The 22,564-nt window shown below is 43.9% G+C and overlaps 1 protein-coding gene across 1 annotated transcript in view; it reads right to left on the minus strand.

Moving 5' to 3' along the window:
* The window catches only part of LOC147437952 (uncharacterized), a 34,076-nt gene extending 12,252 nt beyond the window's left edge, over positions 1-21,824 (minus strand). The window contains exons 1-2 of the mRNA XM_086487346.1: positions 21,705-21,824; positions 21,501-21,600 (exon numbers count right to left, since the gene is read on the minus strand). Coding sequence (XP_086343472.1) covers positions 21,501-21,600; positions 21,705-21,809 — 205 coding nt within the window. The 5' untranslated portion in view covers positions 21,810-21,824. The remainder of the gene's footprint in view (positions 1-21,500; positions 21,601-21,704) is intronic.
* Between the last annotated feature and the right edge of the window lie 740 nt (positions 21,825-22,564).

Here is a 22,564-nt window from a genome sequence, read left to right on the forward strand (position 1 = left end):
ACGAGGTTAGCTTCGCTAGAAAAAGCATCCCCTAACACCTCATCCTTGTGAACAATCACATCTTCTTCATGCAAATCATCATACTGGTCTTTGTCATCCAAATCATCATGCAAATCATTATCCTTCAAATCATCATGCTTCTCATAATCGTGCAAATTCTGTGTGTCATACTGTGGAGACAAAGAGACTGAGAGAGTCTCCTGCTCCTGAATTCTTTCAATCTTGTCTTGCATATTAGCAATGAGAGATGGAGAATGAACAATGTCCACTCCATGAAAGACAGTAGGAGAATCACTTTTGGCATTGAGAGTTAAAGTGTTAGCCTCCCAATCAACGAGAGGGTTCAGTTCACGAAACCATTTCATGCCTAAAATCATATCACATGCTGAGAGAGGAGAAACGACAAATCTTCTAGTGAAGGCACTCTGTTGAATTGCAAACAACACATCAAGGCACTCCTCAGTGATGAGAGCGTCCATACCAGGACGAAAGCCAGAGACCTCGATAGGAGATCTCGGACTAACTTCGAGGCGGGCTCTCTCAACAAGAGAGGAACTGATCACATCATGCATACTACCTGGGTCAAACAATATGACAAAACGGTGCCCCGACGTACGACCATAACATTTAATGAGAGAATCATCAACGGGAGGGTCCTGAGAAACTTTGGGCACACCCGTGTTATCATTCATTGCATTGACAGATGTAGTGGGTGATGTGGGTTCTTTAGATTCATTCGATTCAAGCTTAGGACATGTTCGTTTTATGTGACCCTTAATGTGACAATGAAAACGACCTTCCTTAGAATAAGTGCTTTGTTCTTCCGACGTGATGTATCCTCCTACAATTCCTTGTGCTACCTTTTCATCTGGAGTAAGCTTAGGTTTAGCAGTTGCGTTAGCCTTACCCTTACATTCATTGGAAGAATTCTTTGATGAGAGACTGTTGGAAAATTGGTTAGAAGAGTTATCATTCTTACCGTTCTGAGGATTCTGAGAAGTCTGCGAGGTACTTGTGGAAGTCTTGTTCTCCTTAGGCTTTCCCTTGTGCTTCATCTCCTGTGCGAGAGCAATCGCTACCGCCTTGTTGAGATCGATTGGATCGAATACCTCGACATCGTACTTGATATACTCGTCCAATCCAAAGAGAAAAGCCTCTTTGCGCTCATTATCCGACATGCATATTTTGGGTACCTAGCTGCAAAACACGATTAGAAAAAGACATAACCGGCATACCATTTTGCTTGAGAGCTCGCCAATCGTCCTTCAATCATGCAAGGTACTGAGGTGGCATAAACCGCGCCTTGAGATTGTCTTGGGAATCAGCCCAACTAAAAGAGGGGCGTGAAATCGTCGGCTGCCTCTAGGTGCGCGGCTAGCTTTGCCTCTTGCCATGCGTGGTACCAATTGATGGCATCACCGGCAAGGTACATAGCTGCCGTCAAAAATTTGCTATTTCCTGTCTTTTTAGTTGTCACAAAATAGCATTAAATTGATGCAACCAAGAATGAATAACTGTAGCATCAATCTTACCGTCATACTTACTGAAAGTCAACTTTTCAGTAACTGGATGGTTGGAATCCGCATCGTGGCTTGCGTCACTTGCCGAACTTCCACGATCTTTGGGTGGTTCGGTCTTCGAGGCTAGGACTTGGGCAATAAATTCTTGATTGCGAAGCTCCCTTTGAGCTTCACGCTCGGCGTTCTTTTCTGCTTTTTGTTCATTTCGTTCATCGCGCTCGCGTTCGAGAGCAAGTCGATTTTCTTCTTGTTTTGCAGCAAGTCTTGCGTTTCTTTCATCGCGCTCACGTTCCTGAGCAAGTCGATTTTCTTCTTGTTTTGCGGCAAGTCTTGCGTTTCTTTCATCGCGCTCACGTTCCTAAGTAAGTCGATTTTCTTCTTGTTTTGCGGCAAGTCTTGCGTTTCTTTCATCGCGCTCACGTTCCTGAGCAAGGCGCTTTGCTTCTTGTCTATCCATCATGGCCATCATCTGCTTGACCATTGCCTCCATAGCACTTGTGGCTGGACAAGCCCTTCTTTCTTGGGATTCCTGTCACTCTTCAACAAAACACGATTAGAAATCGACACGCCCAAGCGAACTTGGGTTCGTGCGACCGCAACAAGCAAAAAAAATTCTTGTGGTTCTTCCCTTGAGTAGTACAGAACACTTCCCAAGCTTTGATACCAATGTAAGGTACAGTGGAATGAATGTTGTTTTTCTCAAGATTAGTGATCTTTATTGCTCAAGGTTCCTTTTAGTTCTTAGGGAAGGAGAGAGCCTTCCATCTTATGGAGAGTGCTATGATCACGAACAAAGTGAGTGGATATTGTGCGTGCAAGTGAATGAGACTGAGAGAAGGAGAGAGAAGAGATACGACACCCGAGAGGTTGTAAAACCCTCCTCCGAAGGCCCCACTCTCGTCGGCGAGAGTGGTCTACTTTGATTGCACAAAGGTGTACAATGCGAATGCAATGGACTGATGCAACTTGGACGATGCCGATGACGACGACGGTGATGACAACGACGACTTGGTGGCTGAAATCTGTGGTCTTCTAACTGCTGATTTTCGGGACTGTTTTGGTGGCTGAAAATGACTCTTTTCGCTGAGTTTTTATGGCTGAAAATGGGGGAACATCTGCAACCATCTTGGGGGCTGATCTGCTTCTGTGTCTAAGGCGGAAACTGTGTGTATCTGCGGCGGTTAGGGGCTAAACCAAAAACGCTGACCTGCTGGATTTTCCCTTGCCAAAAACACTGAGACCTGCAAGTTAGTTGGCGTTTTAGCAGGGAAATCGCTGGCTGGTTGTGTAGCGTTTTTGCAAAAATGCAAAAACGTTGGGCTCTCTATTGCTAGCACGGGGAGGAATCTCCAATGCTAGGGGATCTAGGAGATGAAGGCGATATCTGCAAAGCTGAAAACGCCAATGGTGGGAACTGGCCCGGCGAGGATGGAATCCAAAAACGCTGGGGGTGCTGTGGGGTACTGCTGAGAAGTTGCCTGTTGAGCGGGAAGCTCCTGCTGCCTCTTATGCTGAAAGTGCTAACTTGGGTTTGCTTATATATTAACTTAGCAAAATTTCCCTACCTACTTTTGTTGGAAAGTCACTTTAAAATAATAAGTGAAAATAACCAAAAATAGGAAAATAGGCTAAATGCACTGGAAAATGCCCCTGACTGAATCTGATGGATCCTGAAGGGAATACTGATGATCATGCTGTGTGCAACCGGAGGATATGCATCTATGCTAAGTGACTGGGCATGCACGGTCTACGAATAGACTCACAAAAGTGCCAGATCACTACTAATCTAGACTTGACTGGACTGACTAAACCCTGATCATGTTGTAGCTTGTCCACGGACACATAGGGCTGGATGTGTCACGTGACAAAGGATGTGGAGACTACTTTTGCTAAAGATTTACAAAAGTAGTCTCAAGCTCGACATTCGAAGGTAGTAGAGAAGCATCAATGCAACTTGTTGTTGAAGAAGAATGATTGGGTGTTGTCACAAACTGATGACATGGCAATCCCGGACATGTGCTTACGTGGACAACTGTATGGAATCCCGAGAAGCGAGCTGACATGCTGACGTGGCAGATCGTACGGATTTTCATAAAATGCGTTGACAATTGCTGGCATGGTAGCGTACGGATTTTCGCAATTTTTCGCTGACAGCTTTTGGGCCAGTAGCTTTTGAGTTTCAAGCTTTTCTGTGAGAGGCCACGAGCCTTTAAATTTGTAGCTTGAGGGCCTCTTGTACTCAGACTAGCTGACGAGCAGCTGAGCAGAGAGGACCCTTGAACTATGTAACTTTGCTTAAGCATTATATAAAAATAAATACCGAAAGGGGTCCCAGACTTTGGGGCCAATACCTCTGGGCACGGAACTACATTGGACGTGTCCACTCTATTTAATTGTGATAAAGTTTGTGAAGTGTTTTAAGTGATTCTCTCGTGTGTCGTGCCAGATTTCAAACTTGAGGTACCAAAGTTTGTTACAATGATATCAGAGCTTTAGGCGTGTGCTTTTCTAAAAACACACCGGTCCTACCAAGAAGAGACAGAGCAAGACGACGCTAAGGGATTTCACAAAAATGTTTATTGAAAAATCTTCGTGTCTTGACCGTGTGCTTTTCATCGCTCTCTGTTTACAGAGCATAAGCCATAAGGATTCAAGACGACTTGCAAGAGAAAAAGGAGTTTGTTTTTTTGACGCTTTTCTGTATTGTAGAGACCTTTAAATACCTCTTCGACGGTTGAGAATTTGGATGTGCGACAGAAGACAAAGTCGACCCTCTCGACAAGCTCTACGCATTGACGCAAACGGATTTTATATCCAACAAATTTGGAAAATTAGGGTTTTTTGCAGAAAAATTTCAGCATGTTTGGAATCAATGTTTTTTTTTTTAAGATCTTGTTATTTGTGTACAGATAACAGGTAAAAGGAGCGAGGAACTTGCATCTGTAAGCACTGGGAAGCATAGAGCTGGACATCCACTCTTTTGCAACGAGGTGAGCCATCTCCTTGAAATTTTGCCTATTTTGCAGGTGAAATCGAGGATGAGATAGTGAGGAATTTGCATACAAAAGCAATTGAAAGTAATGACAGCTCAAGAATGAACCCAATCACGATTCAAGATAAGAATCATGAATTGAAATTTGAATGAATGATGATGAATGATTCTGGTACATCAAGATTCCCATATGAATGAAATAACTCGAAACTATGGTGAGCGCATCAAGAGTTTCCGGAGGGATGAAATGACTGCACAAGAATCTAGGTGCATCAAGACTTTTGGACGGATGAGATGACTAGACTGAATGATTGAAACACCGTGTTCAATATGAACTAAGTGTGTGATTTGTGAACTGCATGTTCAATGAATGAAGAACTTTGAAACTAGAATGCCCAAAAAGGAATCTGATTTTTGTGTACTCACTCATGTGATTGTGTTTGAGTGCAAGTTTGAAAGACGAAAAGACTGCAGCATTTCTGTTTTGAGATTCTATGGACATTATCGCAATAAGAATTAGTTAATCTGACACCAGTGAGGTCTGGTGTGGATCTATGTGAGGATTAGTGGTGCTAATCCTATAATTAAGACTTAAAACTTCATACTTAAGATCAAATTGAGACTCAAGAGATTGAATGTGTGTTTGATTGATTGAATGAATGCTTGAAAACTGAGTACAATAGGCTCCTTATATAGGAAACGAAAAGACACGTCTCATGGTGAAGAGACGCGACTTTAGACATAAAGACACATCCTTTTGACGAAGAGCTGCAACCATTGGACGAAGAGTCGCAACCGTAGAGAAGGGGTGTGACCAGTCATCGAAGGAGTGTGGCTTTTGGCGAAGAGGCACGTCTTTTGGGTGAAGGGTCGTGACCATCCAAGCGTAGGGGTTCTCCTTGGCATGAAACTTTGCGTATCTACAACTAGAAGTAGATGTAATACTGCAACACAGTCACAATCGTGACATTCCCTCCCATTTAAAATAAAACCCGGAGTAGTTGAAGAAACTCGAGAGAAGGAATGTATTGTTGTGCTTCTGTATCCAAAGCTCTTTCTGTTAAGTCTCATGTCATGGCACTGTTATTGACCATAACTATTGTACCAAACTAGAAATTGATCATATCTGCAACTTGATAAGTGCCTTTGTCAAAGTCTTTTGTAACTTCGAGCTTTATCCAAGAAAAGATTAAATCTTTATCTGCTTCGAGTGAAACTATTGGTAAACTGACTTGAGTTTCTGTTGAGTGATGACCACTGGTTGGAAATCTGTAAGGTATTCCATTGGTTTGTCTGGAACAGTAAAATCCTCCTGAAGGGATGTCGTAGACTGAGACAGAGTAGTGTTTGGAGGTATCTCCATCTGTAAAGATTTATCAATGGAACAAGTTGTGTCCAAAGATTCAATTGCAGCGACTAAAGTCATGCTGCAAGAGTCTGCATCTGATTTATCCTTTGCACCGCTGAAGGCAAGGACTGGAGTCTTCAAGTTTGAAGGATTATCATTCACCATTGCATTGGGTATGTCTTCAGAGACAGACTTTATTCTGCAAGGGCGGTGACGAGGCGAATTTTTCTGCCTGGATCACGGCCAAAGAAGGGGTTTTGTGCTTGTTGGTTGTCACACAAGAACCGGAATCTTTTAAATCTTCAACTTCTCAGCGGGTATTAAGGCTTCCAATTGAGAAGGGGGAGGTCGAGGGAGCTGTTGCCTCTTAGACCTTTGAAGGATCCTCTTGCACAAGGAAAGGATCAATAAATCTTCAACTTTACCACCATCAGATAAGAAAGACTTAAATGTAGGGCATGGCTCACGAGGGGGAACTTGTCCAGTGTCGCGGCATTCAAGACCGAGTACTCAACTAGGGTCGGATATATGTGCCACTAAGTAAGCCCATCTTGATATCGCTGATGATCCTTTGGAAGCTTCATGTTGCTGCTTCAATTGCTGATGATTCCAATAAAAAGTTGGTTGCTTAGAACTGTAACATTTCCAAGAATATTCGTATTGAGACTTTTGTTGTTTGCACGAAGGTACTTTGTCTAGTTGTCTCTGAGAAACCATGCTTTGGGTGAGAAAATTTGAGTTCCGAAGGCTTTTGTTTGAGTGGTTCTTCCTGGTCAACCACTAAAGCGTCGGAAGAAGATGGCGGATAAGCAGCTTGTGTAGTCCGAGAAGCAGTTGAGTAACTCCGTGAAGAGATTTGCATCTGTATCTGATCCAAGCGAGTGTGAATCGAAGCGAGGCTTGTTGAAATTACTGCCATCTGCTTTTTGAAAACTGCTATCGGATCTTCAGGTAAAATATTGTCCTTGCCATCTTGTGATTCGGCCATGCCGACTGTTCAGCGAAAACTGATACTACTGGAGCGAAAACTGCGTCTGGAACGGGTTTGGAGTATCGGGAATGACAATTGTTTCGGGTGCAGGGAGAGGGCACGCCGGCAAGACTGCTTTGGGAATCTTGTCTATGTACGAGATGTACGGGAAAGCGGTCCACTGGTTTTCGTCGGCCATAGCAAGTGAATGCGGGAATGAAGGTGCACGCCAGAATTGCCGAAAGATGAAACTCTGGATTGTACGCATCGTTACTTGTTCTCTTGTTTTTGTTTTTTTTTGGTGCCCACTGAGGTTAATAAGTTGGGCAGCCAAACCAACTTGTAGGTTGGCCACTTTTAAAAAAATATCGCTGGCTGAGTTTAGGCAGCGCTGAAAATTGCCTTATGTAAGAATTGCCTCCAAAGGGTGCTGCGTAACATGGAAAGGCAGCCAGCGTTTCCAAAAGGGCACACGAGGTGACGATTCTGCAAGCAGGAGATGCCAGCGCGAAGGGGTGCTCACAGGCGAAGAGGCATGCCAGCGAAAAGTCACAAGGGGGGGCAGCCAGTGAAAGGCAAGGGAAGCCAGCGTGCAATTCAGCCCAGTAAATTATGCGCCAAGGGTGCGAGCACGAAGGGGTACGCCATCGGGAAGGGGCGCGAACACAAAGGTTCAATTCAGCCCTTCAGGTTGTGTGGGGAAGGGTGCCACGAAGGGGCACATCGCCTGGGAAAAAGGTGTGAGCAAGAGAGAGGTGGGTGGCCTTCTGCCGGGTCAGTGCCCTTACGCATGGAAGGGTGCACGAAGTTCTTCGGGTACAACGCGCACACACATCTTTGTTCTTTCTTTATTGATAGAATTGGATTGCACTGAAGTAAGGAAAATTCAAGTTACCTCATGCGCGCATATGTGTGAGTGTACCACCTTTCTTCTGCTCCATGCAACTCCGGGAAGGGGAGGAGAGGGTAGTGGCGAGCGTGAGAGGCTCACAACCTTTGGGTCCTGGGAAAAAATTTGCTTTGATACCACTGTGAGGATTAGTGGTGCTAATCCTATAATTAATATTAAAAACTTCATACTTAAGATCAAATTGAGACTCAAGAGACTGAATGTGTGTTTGATTGATTGAATGAATGCTTGAAAACTGAGTACAATAGGCTCCTTATATAGGAGACGAAGAGAGACAAATGAAAAGACACGTCTCATGGTGAAGAGACGCGACTTTAGACGTAAAGGCACATCCTTTCGGCGAAGAGTTGCAACCATTGGACGAAGAGTCGCAACCGTAGAGCGAAGGGGTGTGACCAATCGTCGAAGGACTGTGGCTTTGGCAAAGAGGCACGTCTTTTCGGGCGAAGGGTAAGGGTTCTTTGTGGCATGACACTTTGCGTATCTGCAACTAGGAGTAGATGTAATATTGCAACATAGTCACAATCATCTAGATGCGATTGCTAAACAAGTTGCCACGAATCATGGTCCTAGATTTGGATGGATTTTATGTGATGATTTGTGTCACAAACTGGTGATGTGACTGCCCAGTACACACACACATACACACCCGCCCTGCTGTAGATGCTGACGTGAAATCTGCAGCGTACATGCAACAAAGATGATGATAAATTTTGCGAAGGACCCGAAATTTGCAAAAATTTATGACCCAGACCTCCTTCAACGAGGTGCACTCACATTGGCGGCAAACCACAGAACCACCCCTCAAACCGGCACTCAAGAAACCTCCTACTCCAAGGATGTTTACAGAGCAAGAATTAGAAGAGGTCGTTGATGCACGGATTTCTCAGCTTTTTGACGTGCAGAACAAAGCTGAAAAGCACTACAAAAAGCAAAAGAAAGGAATTGACTTCTCGAGTTATTTGGGTCGTCAATCTGCTTTTGCCTTGGCAAGAAAGCAGAAAAAGCATGTCAGATTTGAAGGAGTATCCAGTTCTTCTTCTTCTTCTTCTGACAGATCTTCTAGCTCTTCTGACTCGAGCCAAGAAGATAGAAAAAGAAAAAGTGAAGCAAAAAGCAAAGCTTCGGAAAGGCAAGAAAAAGGCAAAGAAGTCTAAATCTCGCCCAGTTTCTGACAGTTCTACAGAGGACCTGTCTTCAAACAGTTTGGACTCCGATGATCACAGATTCTATGCAAAGAAGAAGAATTTCTATAAAGCCAACCAGTATGACTTTCTGGAAGATAAACGCAAGAAAATCGAAGAGTTTAAAGAAGGTGGACAGTTAATTAAATTTGACACGTTTTCTGGATTTTGAGATGCTTCTAAGGTTCTGGCCTTCATACAGCAGTTTGACATAGCTTTGTCTGGAGGACATTACTCATAGCACTCCTAGATTCAGAGCGCTACATCTTACTTCAAGGGAAATGCTCGAACTTGGTGGTCCATGCTTCTATTGAACAAGAAAGCACCAGCTAAATGGCTGAAATTTAAAAGGCTTTTTATTTCTTCTTGGTTGACTCGGGAGTACGAATGCAACATACGAACTGCTTGGAACCATCTTCGGATGACCAAGAAGGATACATTGGACGCATATTGCGAGAGATTCTGGAGCTCTTTTCTACCAGTCTCTTCTCTTCATTTAAGAAGATCTCGTTCAAAGAACAAATTGAGCGGTTTACCTTGGGACTTCCTACAGAGATCCGAGATCACTGCTTAGAGCAAAAGTCAGATTCCATTCAGGAACTCATGAGTCATGCGAAACAGGGTTTTGCCATTCATCCAGGCAGTTTGACCTACCCCACAGATGAAATCATGACGCAAAGGACCGAACAGACTTCGAACAATGAAAGTAGAAAGAAGAAGAGCAACCCAGAAAAGCAAGAAAAGGATACACGACCCAAGCTCACTCTTCGTGAGAGAGCTCTCTACATCAAAGAGGGGAAGTGCTTTGGAAGCGGGGAAACTGGGCACATCTCCGCGAAGTGCCCTAAAAAAGCACCGAAAGAACAAAACTAGCAGAGGCGGTTCTAGCGGCACCCGACATAGACGTAGCCATTACACCTGTCATTGGCAAACTTCGGTTGCATTGTCAGGGGTATTTGGGGCACGAGGACTTCTACATAATGCCCTTGGAAGGTTGTGATGTCCTCCTGGGAATTCCAGGGTACCATAAGAAGAAAGTTGTGGTCGACTATCGGGCGAGAAAAGTGACTTTGACTACAGAGAAGGGCCGAACTATTTTACTTGATGTGAAACTTAAGGGCGAGTCTGTCCCTAATGTATCGGCTTCGGCCGTTTCAAAATTAATGAAATCCAGTCTATTTGTTTACTCGATCTTTTTGAAAGAGTTGAATGATGAGAATAGGACAAATATGTCTGAACTTGATAAAGAACGCCAAGATTTTCTCCACACTCATGCCGATTGCTTTCTAGAGGGCCTGCCAGGCGAGTTACCACTCACTCGTCCTGAGGATCATACCATTGATCTGATACCTGGAAGCACACCACCGAACCGGCCACCTTATCGTGTGAGCCGAGCCCAGAACGAAGAAAATTATGAACCAAGTGAAAGACCTCTTTGAAAAGGGTCTTGTCCAGCCTAGTACTTCACCGTACTGCTCTCCAGTGTTGTTGGTTTTGAAGAAAGACGGATCTTGGAGAATGTGCATCAATTATAGAGCTCGACAAATCACCATCAAGAGTAGATTTCCGATTCCTAGGATCGATGATATTCTTGACCGACTACAAGGATCCTCGTGTTTTAGCACAATCGACTTGAAGAGCAGATATCCTCAGATCCGAATCGCGTCGGGAGATGTCTACAAGACAACTTTTTGGACTACTTTTGGGTTATTTGAGTTTTTGGTGATACCTTTTGGCCTAACCAATGCTCCTGCGACATTTAACCGGATGATGGACAAGATTTTTCGAGAGTACAGACTATTTGTTGGCACTTTCTTTGACGACATCATTGTTTTCTCCAAGGATGAACATAGAGAACATCTGCTACAAGTCTTTCAGACATTACGAGATCACAAGTTGGTGATTAATGCGAAGAAAAGTGAAATTTTCCTACCCGAGATACACTTTTTGGGACAAATAGTCTCAGCAACAGGAGTGCAGATGGACCCCGCCAAGATAGAGACTATCCGTGATTGGCCCGATTTGAAGAATGTCCATGAAGTTAGAAGCTTCTTGGGTTTGTGATCGTACTACAGTCGGTTCATTAGAAAGTTTGCAGAGGTTGCTTCCCCTATGCATATGTTGACGCAGAAAGGAGTCCCTTTCTCGTGGGGACCCATAGAGGTGACCGCCTTTCAGACATTGAAAGAGAAATTGACTACACGACCAGTTTTGACTTTGTCGGATTTGTAGAAGTTATTCGAAGTTTATTGTGATGCTTCCGGTCGTAGTCTGGGCGCGGTTCTTAATGCAAGGCCATGTCATTGCCTACGAAAGCCGATTGTTTTCAAGGCCAGAATTGACAGCACAGATTTATGAGAAAGAGCTTTTGGCAGTTATCCATGCTCTTACTCAGTGGCGACATTACCTACTCGGAGCGGATTTTACTGTCTTCACAGACCATCAGAGTTTACGCTACTTCTTGTCACAGAAGCAGCTATCGGAAAAGCAGATGCGGTGGGCAAACATCTTGTCACAATTTCACTTCCAGATTGTCCATGTGCAAGGACAGAAGAATTTGGTAGCAGATGCTTTGTCCCAAGAGCCGTTGGTTTTGGCTTTTTCCGCGATACATCATAGGAGCTTCGAGGATATGGTCGATCAGTATGCCACAGATACAAATTTTGCAGATATTTTCGCTCGGATACGGAATGGGGAGATAGTAGCCGAATATTCCATTCGGGATAGCTACTTGATGAGGAAAACCATGTTGTGCGTTACACAACCATTGAGGGAAAAGGTTATGACCGAATGCCATTGTGCACCTTTTACGGGTCACCGCTGCATTGCTACCACCTTGAAAGGTGTGGAGAGATACTTATTTTGGCCAAGACTCAAGAAGAACGTGGACAATTTTGTACGCAGTTGCTTGGTATGCCAGAAGGTCAAGTTTGACAGGCATAAAGCAGAAGGATTGTTACACCCTTTACCCATACCCACCCGTCCCTGGGAAAGTATTGCAATCGATTTTATTTTTGATCTCCCGAGAACACAAAGTGGTCACGATGGTCACTGGACTGGTATTGACAGATTTAGCAAGCAAGCTCATTTCATTCCAGTGAAGAAAACAGTCAAGCCGGATCACTTAGCGAGACTGTTTGTGGCCCAGATCTTCAGATTACATGGCATGCCCGAGACGATTGTCTTCGACAGAGACCCCAGATTCACGAGTTTGTTTTCGAAGGCTATTTGGGAGAACATTGGCACGCGGTTGCAGTTCTCATCATCGTTCCACCCATAGACTGACGGGCAATCTGAGATTGCTAATTCAGATTTATTGAACTCTTACATCTTGAATCAGACGACTCAATGGAAAAAGTATTTACCTTTGGTGGAATTTGCCTATAATAACACGATACACTCTTCGACGGGGAAGGCGCCATTTGAGATTATTGGGGTGCTACGAAGGTTCCACCCTTCCTAAGCACGAAAGATAAGATTTTTGAAGCCGATGAGTACACGCGTGACTTGGACACGGCTTTTGCCAAGGTTCGCGAGGCTTTGCAGAAATCTCAAGAAAGACAAAAAAAAGCAGTAGATCGCCATCGTTGTGATTTGAAATTGAAGAAGAACGATTGGGTGCTCTTACGTTTTGAGAACGCAAGCCTGAGAAAGAAAAAGGGAAAGGAGAGGTTTTTTCCAAAGCTTAGTATGCGATACTACAGACCTTTCCAAATCTCCGAAAAGATAAATGATGTCTCCTTTAGACTGAAGCTGCCCGACACTTGGAGAATTCACAATGCTTTTCAGTGAGTCTCTTGAAGCCCTTTAAAGGCGATGTGCCCAAAGATGGGGAGCCTCATGAGCAACCCGAAGTGGAAGAACATGAGGAGATCCTTGTTCCAGAACAGATATTGGCACCTAAAGACAGAAAGTTTACTGTAAAGTGATAAGGCGGTTCTTGGTTAAATTCAAGAACTAACCTGCATTGGATGCGAAGTGGATGGAGGAGGAGGACCTAGCAGATACTCCTCAGATTGTGAATCTTTACCTTGAAGCATTTGGATTAGCATAGTCTATTCTAAATGGAACCCCGAACTCAGCTTGGGCGGAATCTGGTGCAGCGGGTATGCACAAGAGGAGAGTCGCTCCGCTCCTTTGTCAATAGATTGCCTCGATTTTTGATATTAAAGTCACTGATGTATCTTTGAGATTCAGGGATACTATGGGTTGATAGTATTCTGTTGTATGACTTTATGAACTGGAATTCCCAATTATATGATACGAATTTGTTCTCCACTTGTTTAAGTGCAGGTATTGATAAACAAAATGACTGCAGCATTTTGGCCTGAACGATCTCGATAGACATGGTTACAATAGGGATTAGTCAATCGGGCATCTATGAGGTCCTGAGTGGATCTAGATGAGATTGCTAAATACGTTGCCAATAAATCATGGTCTGAAATCCGAATGAATTTTGAATGTGATTTGTCATGTGGTGCCCTCTGATGTCAAGTGATGTCCTGTGATGTCGTGTGATGTGACTGTCGATTGGTACATGTGCTAGATGTGTGTTCCTAGTGCGTCTGTACTAACAGTGAGTGTCTTCTAAGACAGTTTATGGCCTCTGTCTGTTTTGCAGGCGTCATCGAGGGCGATTACAATGCTTTCAAGAGGGGGGTATGTCACAAGCTGGTGACGTGGCTGCCCAGTACACACACACCCGCCCTGCTGAAAATGTTGACGTGGCAACTGCAGCATACGAACATTTCCGGAATTTGTGGCGCGATCTTCGGACTGATGATGTGGCAACAGCGTACGGAATTTTCTTACTATATTCTACACAAGGGCTGAAAATTTCCTACATTGGAGTTTTTTAGGAGTTGCTTTAATTCCCCAAAAGGACTTGTGAGAGGACTTTGCTTTATTTTTGAAAGCTTTTGGGACAACTTTTGGGGACTCTGCTTTTGGACGCAGAGTTAGAGAGTGCGACCCAAATCACTCCCTTGTACTTTGAGCACAGATTTTAATACAAAAAGAAATACAGAAAGGGGCGCCCGTCTCTGGGGCCAATACCTCTTGGCACGGAACTTCGCCGGGCAGGTGTCGAATCCAATTGTGAACTGTTTTGAAGTGAATTCCTATCGTGTCGCGGTAGATTCTTGACTTGGAGTGTCCAAGAATATTACAATTTGAATGTGATGTGAATATTCAGTGACTGTCAATCTGTCATCTTTGTGCAAGTGATGGACTTGTACCGTCTAGTGTGTCGGTACTTAGAGTCTATGTCTATTGAACTAGTTTGTGGCTTATGTCTGACTTTGCACACGTAATCGAGGGCGATTACAATTCTTTCAAGAGGGGGGGTACGTCACAAACTGATGACGTGGCAGTCCCGGACAGGTGCTGACGTGGACAGTTGTACGAAATCTCGAGAAACGCGTTGACGTGCTGATGTGGCAGACCGTACGGATTTCTCCGAAATGCGTTGACAAGTGTTGACGTGGTAGCGTATGATTTTCGCGTTTTTCGTTGGCAGCTTTTGGGCCAGTAGCTTTTGAATTTGAAGCTTTTCATGTACTGCTTTTGGGAGAGGCTATGGGCCTTTGAATTTGTAAATTTGTAACTTGAGGGCCTCCTGTACTCAGACTGGCTGACGAGCAATTGAGCAAAGAGGACCCTCGAACCCAAGCATTAATATTAAAATAACTACCGAAAGAGGCGCCAGACTTTGGGGCCAATACCTTTGGGCACAAAACTACGCCGGGCAGTGTCGACTCTATTTAACTGTGATAAAGTTTGTTAAGTGTTTTAAGTGATTCTTTCGTGTGTCGTGCACATTTCCGACTTGGGGTACCCAAGTCTGTTCAGGTGCTGCTCTGGTTTGAGAAAGCACGGACGAGAAAGGGTGAGGAGCGGCATTTCTCAAAGCTTAGCATGCGATACTAAGGACCCTTCCAGGTTTTGGAAAAGATCAACGATGTATAGTTTCACCTAAAATTGTGAGATATTTGGAAGATTCACGATGCGTTTCATGTGTGAAACTTAAGATCTTGTTACAACACATGCTTATTACTGCCAATTAACACTTTGCACATAGGATAAATACCAGTCTCCAGTTAGAGCTTGAGAGAGAGAGAGAGAGACATATATATGTAGAGATATAGCATGTTGTCTCGATCCCCACCTGAAAGGGATCTTTTTCCTTGTTAGGTCATGAAGTGGTCCTGCTACTTGAGCAAAGCCTCGGATAAACCTCCGATAGTAAGAACATAATCCCAGAAAACTTCGTACATCATGTACCGTAGTGGGAGTTGGCCAATCTTGCACGACTTGGATCTTTGCGTGATCCATTTTCACTTGGTTGTGTGAGACTATATGGCCGAGATAGTGTATCTCAGTGAGGAGGAAGTCACTCTTCTCTGCATTCACATGCAACTCATGCTTTCGCAATTCCTGAAACACTATATCCAAGTGCTTTCGATGTTCCTCCTCGGTCTTTGAAAAGACGAGTATGTCATCAAAGAACACTCCTGTGAAAGCTCTGTGTGGGCTGAAAATTCGATCCATCATTCGATTGAATGCGGCAGGAGCATTGGTCAAGCCAAACAGCATTACCAAAAATTCATAAAGTCCAAAAGTTGTGCGAAAGGCAGTCTTATGGACATCTTCACGAGCTATGCGTATCTGATGATACCCGCTTTTTAAGTCAATGCGACTAAAGATGCTTGCTCCCTGCAACTTATCGAGAATATCCTCAATCCGGGGTATCGGAAAGCGATTCTTGATAGTGATCTTGTTTAGAGATCGATAATCTATACACATTTGAAACGTGCCGTCTTTCTTCTGCACCAGTAAAACTCGAGAGCAATAAGGCGAAGTACTTGGTCGTACTAGACCTTTTTCCTGAAGCTCGTTGCCTTGCTTCAAAATTTCCCCTTGCCGAGCAAGACTAACCCGATAAGGGGGTAGGTTTGAGAGAGAGCTACTTGGTATGAGATCAATGCGATTATCTTCCGGACGTTCCGGAGGTAGCTTGTCTGGTAGAGTATCCGTGAAACAATCTTTATACTTTTCAAGAAATTGAAAACGTTTAATTTCCAAACTCGAGAGTGAACCCTCATTAGTTTTATCTCTTTCACGTGCGAAAATCAAGTAAGCAGAAACGCACTTCTTTATTTCCTTCTTAATGGAGATATGGCTTACAATAGGGAATAGCCAATCCCCTGCATCAGCAAAAATTTTAATGTTCTTGCCCTCATGCTCAAAAGCGAGGATCTTTTCTACATAATCTGGGACCGGTTGCATATGGTAATGCCATGGCATACCCAAGATGATATCACATCCCTCGATAGGTGCCATCAAAAAGCATTCGCGGTCCTTGTATTCACCAATCCGGAGATTGAGTTGTCCTTGCACGGGAGTTGCATTGGTGGTCAACCCCTCAAATGTCAATCCGGAAGTGACAGGAGTTCCAAGCTGAGCCGGTGTAAGGCCCAAGCGTTCTGCAGTTTCCAGTGAGATGAAGTTGTCAGTCGATCCAGGGTCGTAAAGGATCAACACCCGCTGGTTATTCACAGATCCCCAGCCTTTAAGGAGTTGGCGCTTCCCTTTCTCGGTTTTTGTATTCCCTTTCACATCGGTAATGGAATTCAAGCTCGGTGAAGCGGGTTCCTTCTTCAAAGATACTTGTTCTTGCCGTTGCTGCCGAACAGGGCAGTCTGGCTTCATATGTCCTTTTTCACCACAGTAGAAGCACCTTCTTTGTTCTTTGAAGGTTTGTACTTGGTTCGGCATGAGATACTTAAGCCGTTTTCTGGTACCCTCTAGCTTCTTAGGCTCATCCGGGTCCTTTGGGGAACGCTTTTTGCCTTGGTTGCCATGGTCATCATAGACCACTCTTTGCCTTGCACGGTATGTGCTATGTTCGATCCGTCTAGGGGTACCAGTGGAATGTAAATCCTCGGCAATGATTGCCGACTCCATCATCCGCTGAAGAGTGTCGTGTGGATACACCTTCATGCTCTTCCGAAGCGGTGGTTGAAGACCTACTTCAAACTTTCGCAGCTTTTCCTCGTCGGAAATCTTCATAAAAGGCATAACTTTTAGAATAACCGACCAAAACTTGTCAACATAAGTTGTGACTTTCTCTTATTCCTTCTGGGCGAGCCAGTCCCATTTCTTCCGAATGTCCTCGAAATCAGCTGAAAGAAATTGTTCATAGAATTCAGCTTTGAATTGAGCCTAGGTTCTGGCTTGAGTACCTTCCAAAATTTTGGCTAGCCACCAGTTGCTTGCAGTCTCCTTGAGATGCATCCCAACATGACACAACTTGGATTTTTCAGTGAAGTTTCCGTTGACAAAAGCAACTTCAAACTGCATGATGAAAGACAATGCCTTGGAGATATCTCTCCGTCCTATGTAGTTATCAAACTTCACATCCTTATCACCGGATTTGAAAATCCGCATCTTGCGGTGACGTTTGCGGTTATCCCTCTTGAACTGGGGCTTCTCTTTAGTAGTATGTAGGGAAGTAGTAGGAGTTTTCTTCTTGGGAGAAGATTTAGATACTGTATGAGAAGTAGATGTAGTAGTATAGTCAGGAGAGTATGATGGAGAAGAGATAGAGACATCCTTGCTTTCGTTAAGCAAAGAAAGTTCTTTTTCCTGGCCCTTGCTCTTGGAAGGCCGTTTGTCCTGATCCGGAGATCCCTTTTGCGTTTCGGCACCTCTTTCCGCACCATCCACCTGCGGGTTACTTCCATTAAGAGCATTTTCCCAACGCCCATCGGCATCCGTTCCTTGCAGCTTCTTGATTCCATCCAAAGCCTTTTGGACAACCGGCAACGAAATGAGTTGTTGCAATTCCGCGAGTTGGGCTCGCACTTGCTGAAGTTCGTCTTTAGCGGTCCTTCCGTGGCTTGTCACGGATCTTCCCGTTCCTTCCCGGAATCGTCCTTCTTTGCAGAGAGAGAGGAATCTGAGCTCTGACACCACTGGCACAAACGGGAGCGCACACGAATAGTCAACAAGACGAAAATAAATAATCTTTCAACTAAATAGAGTTGAGGGAGAAGTTCGACACAATATTTGGGACCAGAAGATGGGCTAGTCCCTCCCCCCCCCCCCCCCCCTAAAAGAGAATCCTTTATTAGGGAGAATCTTTTTACAAGCACAAGAACCAGAGAAAACCCCTCCGTTCTAATTCCCTGACTCGATGGTCGTTCCTTCCGGTAAGGGAAATCCGAGAGACGAGCTCTCAATCCTTTTTCCGTCTGTACTCGGAGTCGAAACTTTGCAGACAATTTCCGAATTCTGTTCCCGGAATTCCCAAGCGTAGGCCGAAGCCTTCCCGCTTCTCCTTCGCGATGAAGTACCTACAAACACTCACACAAACACGGGACAACAATTCGTATGGCGAATCCACACTAGATACCTGTCGCTCTTGCGTGGGAAAAGCGACTTCCGTACTTCGCAATCTCACGATCTCTGGCGACAGAGTCTTCTCTTGTTGGCGCTGGCAACAACTCCTCTGAGTAAGGGCATGTGGTGCTTTTATAGCTCCCTGGCCACAACAGGAATAGCTGAGCAGAAGCTGGCCACGTAGAAATTGCGGCCATTTTTTATTTTTTATTTTTTTTATTTTTTTGGTTCTACCCGAAATAGAGAGAGAGAATTCGTTGGCTGGTTTTGTTGCTTTATTTTCTAAGTGGCTACCCACTTATTAAGTGGGCAGTCGGCATCTTTTAAAATTGGTCTGAACCTGCCCAAAAACTCAATAAAACCTTATAAGTTAAAAACAATTCCTTTCACAGCACTTCCCAAGCGTCCCTAGATGCAACCACATGTACAAATGCAATGCAGACGTGGATTCCTCGCGGGAAAGCGTTTGCTCTTCTCGAAAAGCTCGTTAAAATATTCCGCTTTTTAAGAAAAGCTTCTCAAAACCCATCTTTATTCTTGTGCTTGCGTCTTTACACGTATTCCTCTTTCCAGTTCGGGTTTCCCTACCAGACCAACGAGATATTCCCTTTCCGATGCTCCCGTCACCCCATCACGTGACGCATCAGGAATATTCGTTTTCCGATCTCTCCTACCGAACTAACGGTAAAACCCCTTCGCGATGCTTAATGTCACCCATCATATGACGCATCAGAGTTTTCCGTTCCTGATGGCTTTTAATAATTCCAGTAGATCTATAGTTGCTAACCTTACGGTTCAAGTGCACATCTTTAAATATCCTAATTTCAATAAAAAGAAATTACTCGAGAAAATAGGAAAATAAGAAAATAGTCCATTTAGCAACACATCGTGCATTCTGCTTCATGCAATCACTTCGGTAACACCTCATCCAATGCCTTCCTTCCTCGTATAAGCTTGCATGAGAGAGAGAAGTACCATGTAGCGCTTATGGGAGACGGAAGTAATATGTAGAGCTTAATGAAAAGAGAAATAGCATGTAGAGGGCAATGGTGTAGAGGCTTCTTGGGGTGACATTGGGTTGAAAATTCAACAAGTGGAATGATGTTTAAGTGAAGGGAAAGGGTTGTATTTATAAGTGAAGTAGCCTTCTTTGAAATATAAGGCCTTCTTTGAAATCTAAGGCCTCCTTTGAAATTTAAGGCCAACTCCTCAAATCTTTTAGAATCTTCAAAATAGGTATTAAATGAAAGCTCTTTTTGAGTAGAATACATAATGCTCACGCATTTTCAAAACAGCACTCAATGCAAATCATCATGCATGTTTTATTGTGTGTGTGTGTGTGCGCGCGTCTTACGTAGATTCCATCTGTTCCATACACTTGTATCCATCTATATATCTCTTCCCAAAAAGGTAAGAGGATAAAGTCCTTTATGCTTTTCATACATGTCAATGGCCATTCATACTTGTCCACTTGGGGATAAGAGTATGTCTTAGCAATCATGGTTCTATAAACACAAGTACATGTCCAGTTATGTAATCTTTCAATTCGGAAAGACAACATATGTAATCTTTCATAAATTTCTTATGATTCTATACAAAAGCTAGTGACATACCTCCCCCCTAAATTTCAGTTGTCCTCAATTGAAAGGCTTCCAAATAGGGATTTATTACTTCTGGATAATCTTTCAAATCATTTGTATCCGTCCATTTTGCATTAAGGGCTAAATAATTTGTGACTTCACCAAAATTTCCTGATAATCTTGCCTTTGGGTGCTTTCTTTTCTTTGTGAAAGACAATTTGTTCTAGTTGCAGTAGTTCAATAGATTCTTCATGAAGTTCAGGTGGATATCCCATGGAGAGGATGATTCTTCTCCATGGTACGGTGTCAATAAACTCACATGAAAAGTGTTTTCGATTTTCCAATGAGGAGGCAATTCAAGTCGAACTGCTGAAAGGTCCATAATATCTATTTGAGAGCTTGATGAATCTACCCTTCTTCTTCTTTAGGCGTTTCTTCTCAAATTTGATAAGTATCCATTGTCCTTCTTTATAGTATGCTTCCCGTCTTCGTTTGTCGGCAGCTTTCTTTTGCTTAGCTTAAGACTTCATTGTAGATTGATGCACTTGAGTGAGCATCTAACTTGAGAGGAGAATCAATGGCCTCTCGCGATCTCGTGTGAATCTCATCCATCGGGTAAGCCTTCAGATGCTTCACATCTTTCGGGTTCTGAGAGTACTTCATTTATCTTTTCACACACGTGTCAACCTGCACTTGACGTTTGTACTCCTCTCTGTCAAACTCCCCCACCAGAAATTTGCCCGTAGCTGGCCTCCACCCTGTGGTTCTTTCATGGCTTAATGGCCCTTAAGACGGGGCGATGAAGACAGAAGCGCACCCCATGCGCGATGGACTAAGGGTTGGAGTGGCTAATGACGAAGATTCTTTGACAAACAAAATCTGTCACAAGACGGGCACCACGTGCCAATAGAAAAGAACAGACTGAACAAACTTTTAGCACTTCAATAACAACTAAGCTGAAAGAGAGAGACGACACGTGACACGCGACACGGAGGGGCGGAATTCCACCCCAGAGAGTATTGGCCCCAAACCTTGGCGCCCCTTTCGGTATTTCTTTATATTGCATCAACTCAGTACAAGCCGCTACTCCAGACTCTGCACCTTCTTCAGGAAACATGCAAGAGAATGATAAATGAGAGTCCCCCTCATTTATTACCATGCACTCCCCTTTGTGATGTCAGGGAAGTTTGTATATGTCACAGGGATGTCCTAACAAGGGCTGCCAACAAGGTAACCCCCTTCCTTCATGATCACATTGAGTTACTGGAATAAACAACTCTGGGCCGCATCTTGGGCCGTTTGACATTTTGACAAATGAGAAAGAGTTAGACAACTTACAAGGGCCTCAATAAGAGCTGAGAAACCATATGAAGCTGTCGACGGTCATGAAGCCTTGCCACATTGTCATTGAGTTAATGTGGTCCGATCCTGTAGGCTATTACAGTGCTTGTGGCATTTCAAATGATACGACACTCCAAAAATATGGCTCTCTCTCTCTCTCTCTCTCTCTCTCTCTCTCTCTGTGTGTGTGTGTGTGTGTGTGTGTGTGTGTGAGAGAGAGAGAGAGAGAGAGAGAGAGAGAGAGACGACCTACCAGTGAAAGTGGAAGTCGGAGAGCGGTCCAGCTGCTCGACCTTGCACCCAAAAACCTGGCTACGGCGCACGCAGAAAACACCTCTCCTCCTCGCCAAGGACTGCAGAAATGCAGCCATCTTTTAACCAGCAAACGTAATCGACCTCTGCCAAGAAGCCGCGTAACAGCAGACCATTTGGAGGAAATATTGTAAGACCACCATACAATGAAGGGGACTGCTGAGTACTTTTTATCTGGCCCTTTGGCAAAGGAAAATAGAACCAAAACTTTTTTGTTTGGCACTTGGCATGGCCTCGTCACTATAGGCATGGTAAAACATGGCTTCAAGAGAAGCTCCCTATCAACGCATCTTGTGCTTCTCTTTCGTAGGTGCTTCCCTTTGTAACAAAAGGGTTATAAGATGCTTTGATGTTGTATCTCCTCTCAAAAAAGTTGTGGTGATGTGGCTCTATTTCCATCTCAAAATAGGCAGGAACAAGTGCATACATTTATGTCAAAAGACTAACAACATCTTTACAATTGAAACCAAGAAAGTCTCCACTCTCAAAACATGAAAAACAAACGCACGTTCTCTAGATGTGCATAATTGAGAGAAGTCTGCAATCTGTCCAAAATCTCTCGAAATCTGTCAAATTTGAAAAAACTTTGTTTTGCAAAAATGTAGATTATATCAAAACATGTGTCCCTCATGGGAATCAAGTTGAAGTCTAATTTTCCCAAGGAGATAACTTTGTGAAGCACCAAAGCACAAGTGGGTCTCTTGGCTAGCTCATTCACGGTAATGTGTGAACATGACACTAGGTCATGGGCTCGACCTTAACTTTTGGGGAGGAAAGGTGGGCGGATGTGAGGACACCCTGAAATTGGTTTTTCAATCTCTGTCGCGTTTACAAGTAGCCAATCACACAAATAGCACTTTTTCTTAGACTTCGCTGACGTGGTCAACTACAATACATTAAAGATCCAAGTCCATTGGAGCCAAGTCCTCCGAGCTTGTCTTCATTTTTTATTCATACTAAGTGCTCTACTGCCTAAGAAACCTCCCAACAATGCTTTCAAGTGCT

Source organism: Adiantum capillus-veneris, chromosome 17 (genome assembly GCF_014529385.1).
Source record: "Adiantum capillus-veneris isolate H3 chromosome 17, ASM1452938v2, whole genome shotgun sequence".
Taxonomy (NCBI): Eukaryota; Viridiplantae; Streptophyta; class Polypodiopsida; order Polypodiales; family Pteridaceae; genus Adiantum; species Adiantum capillus-veneris.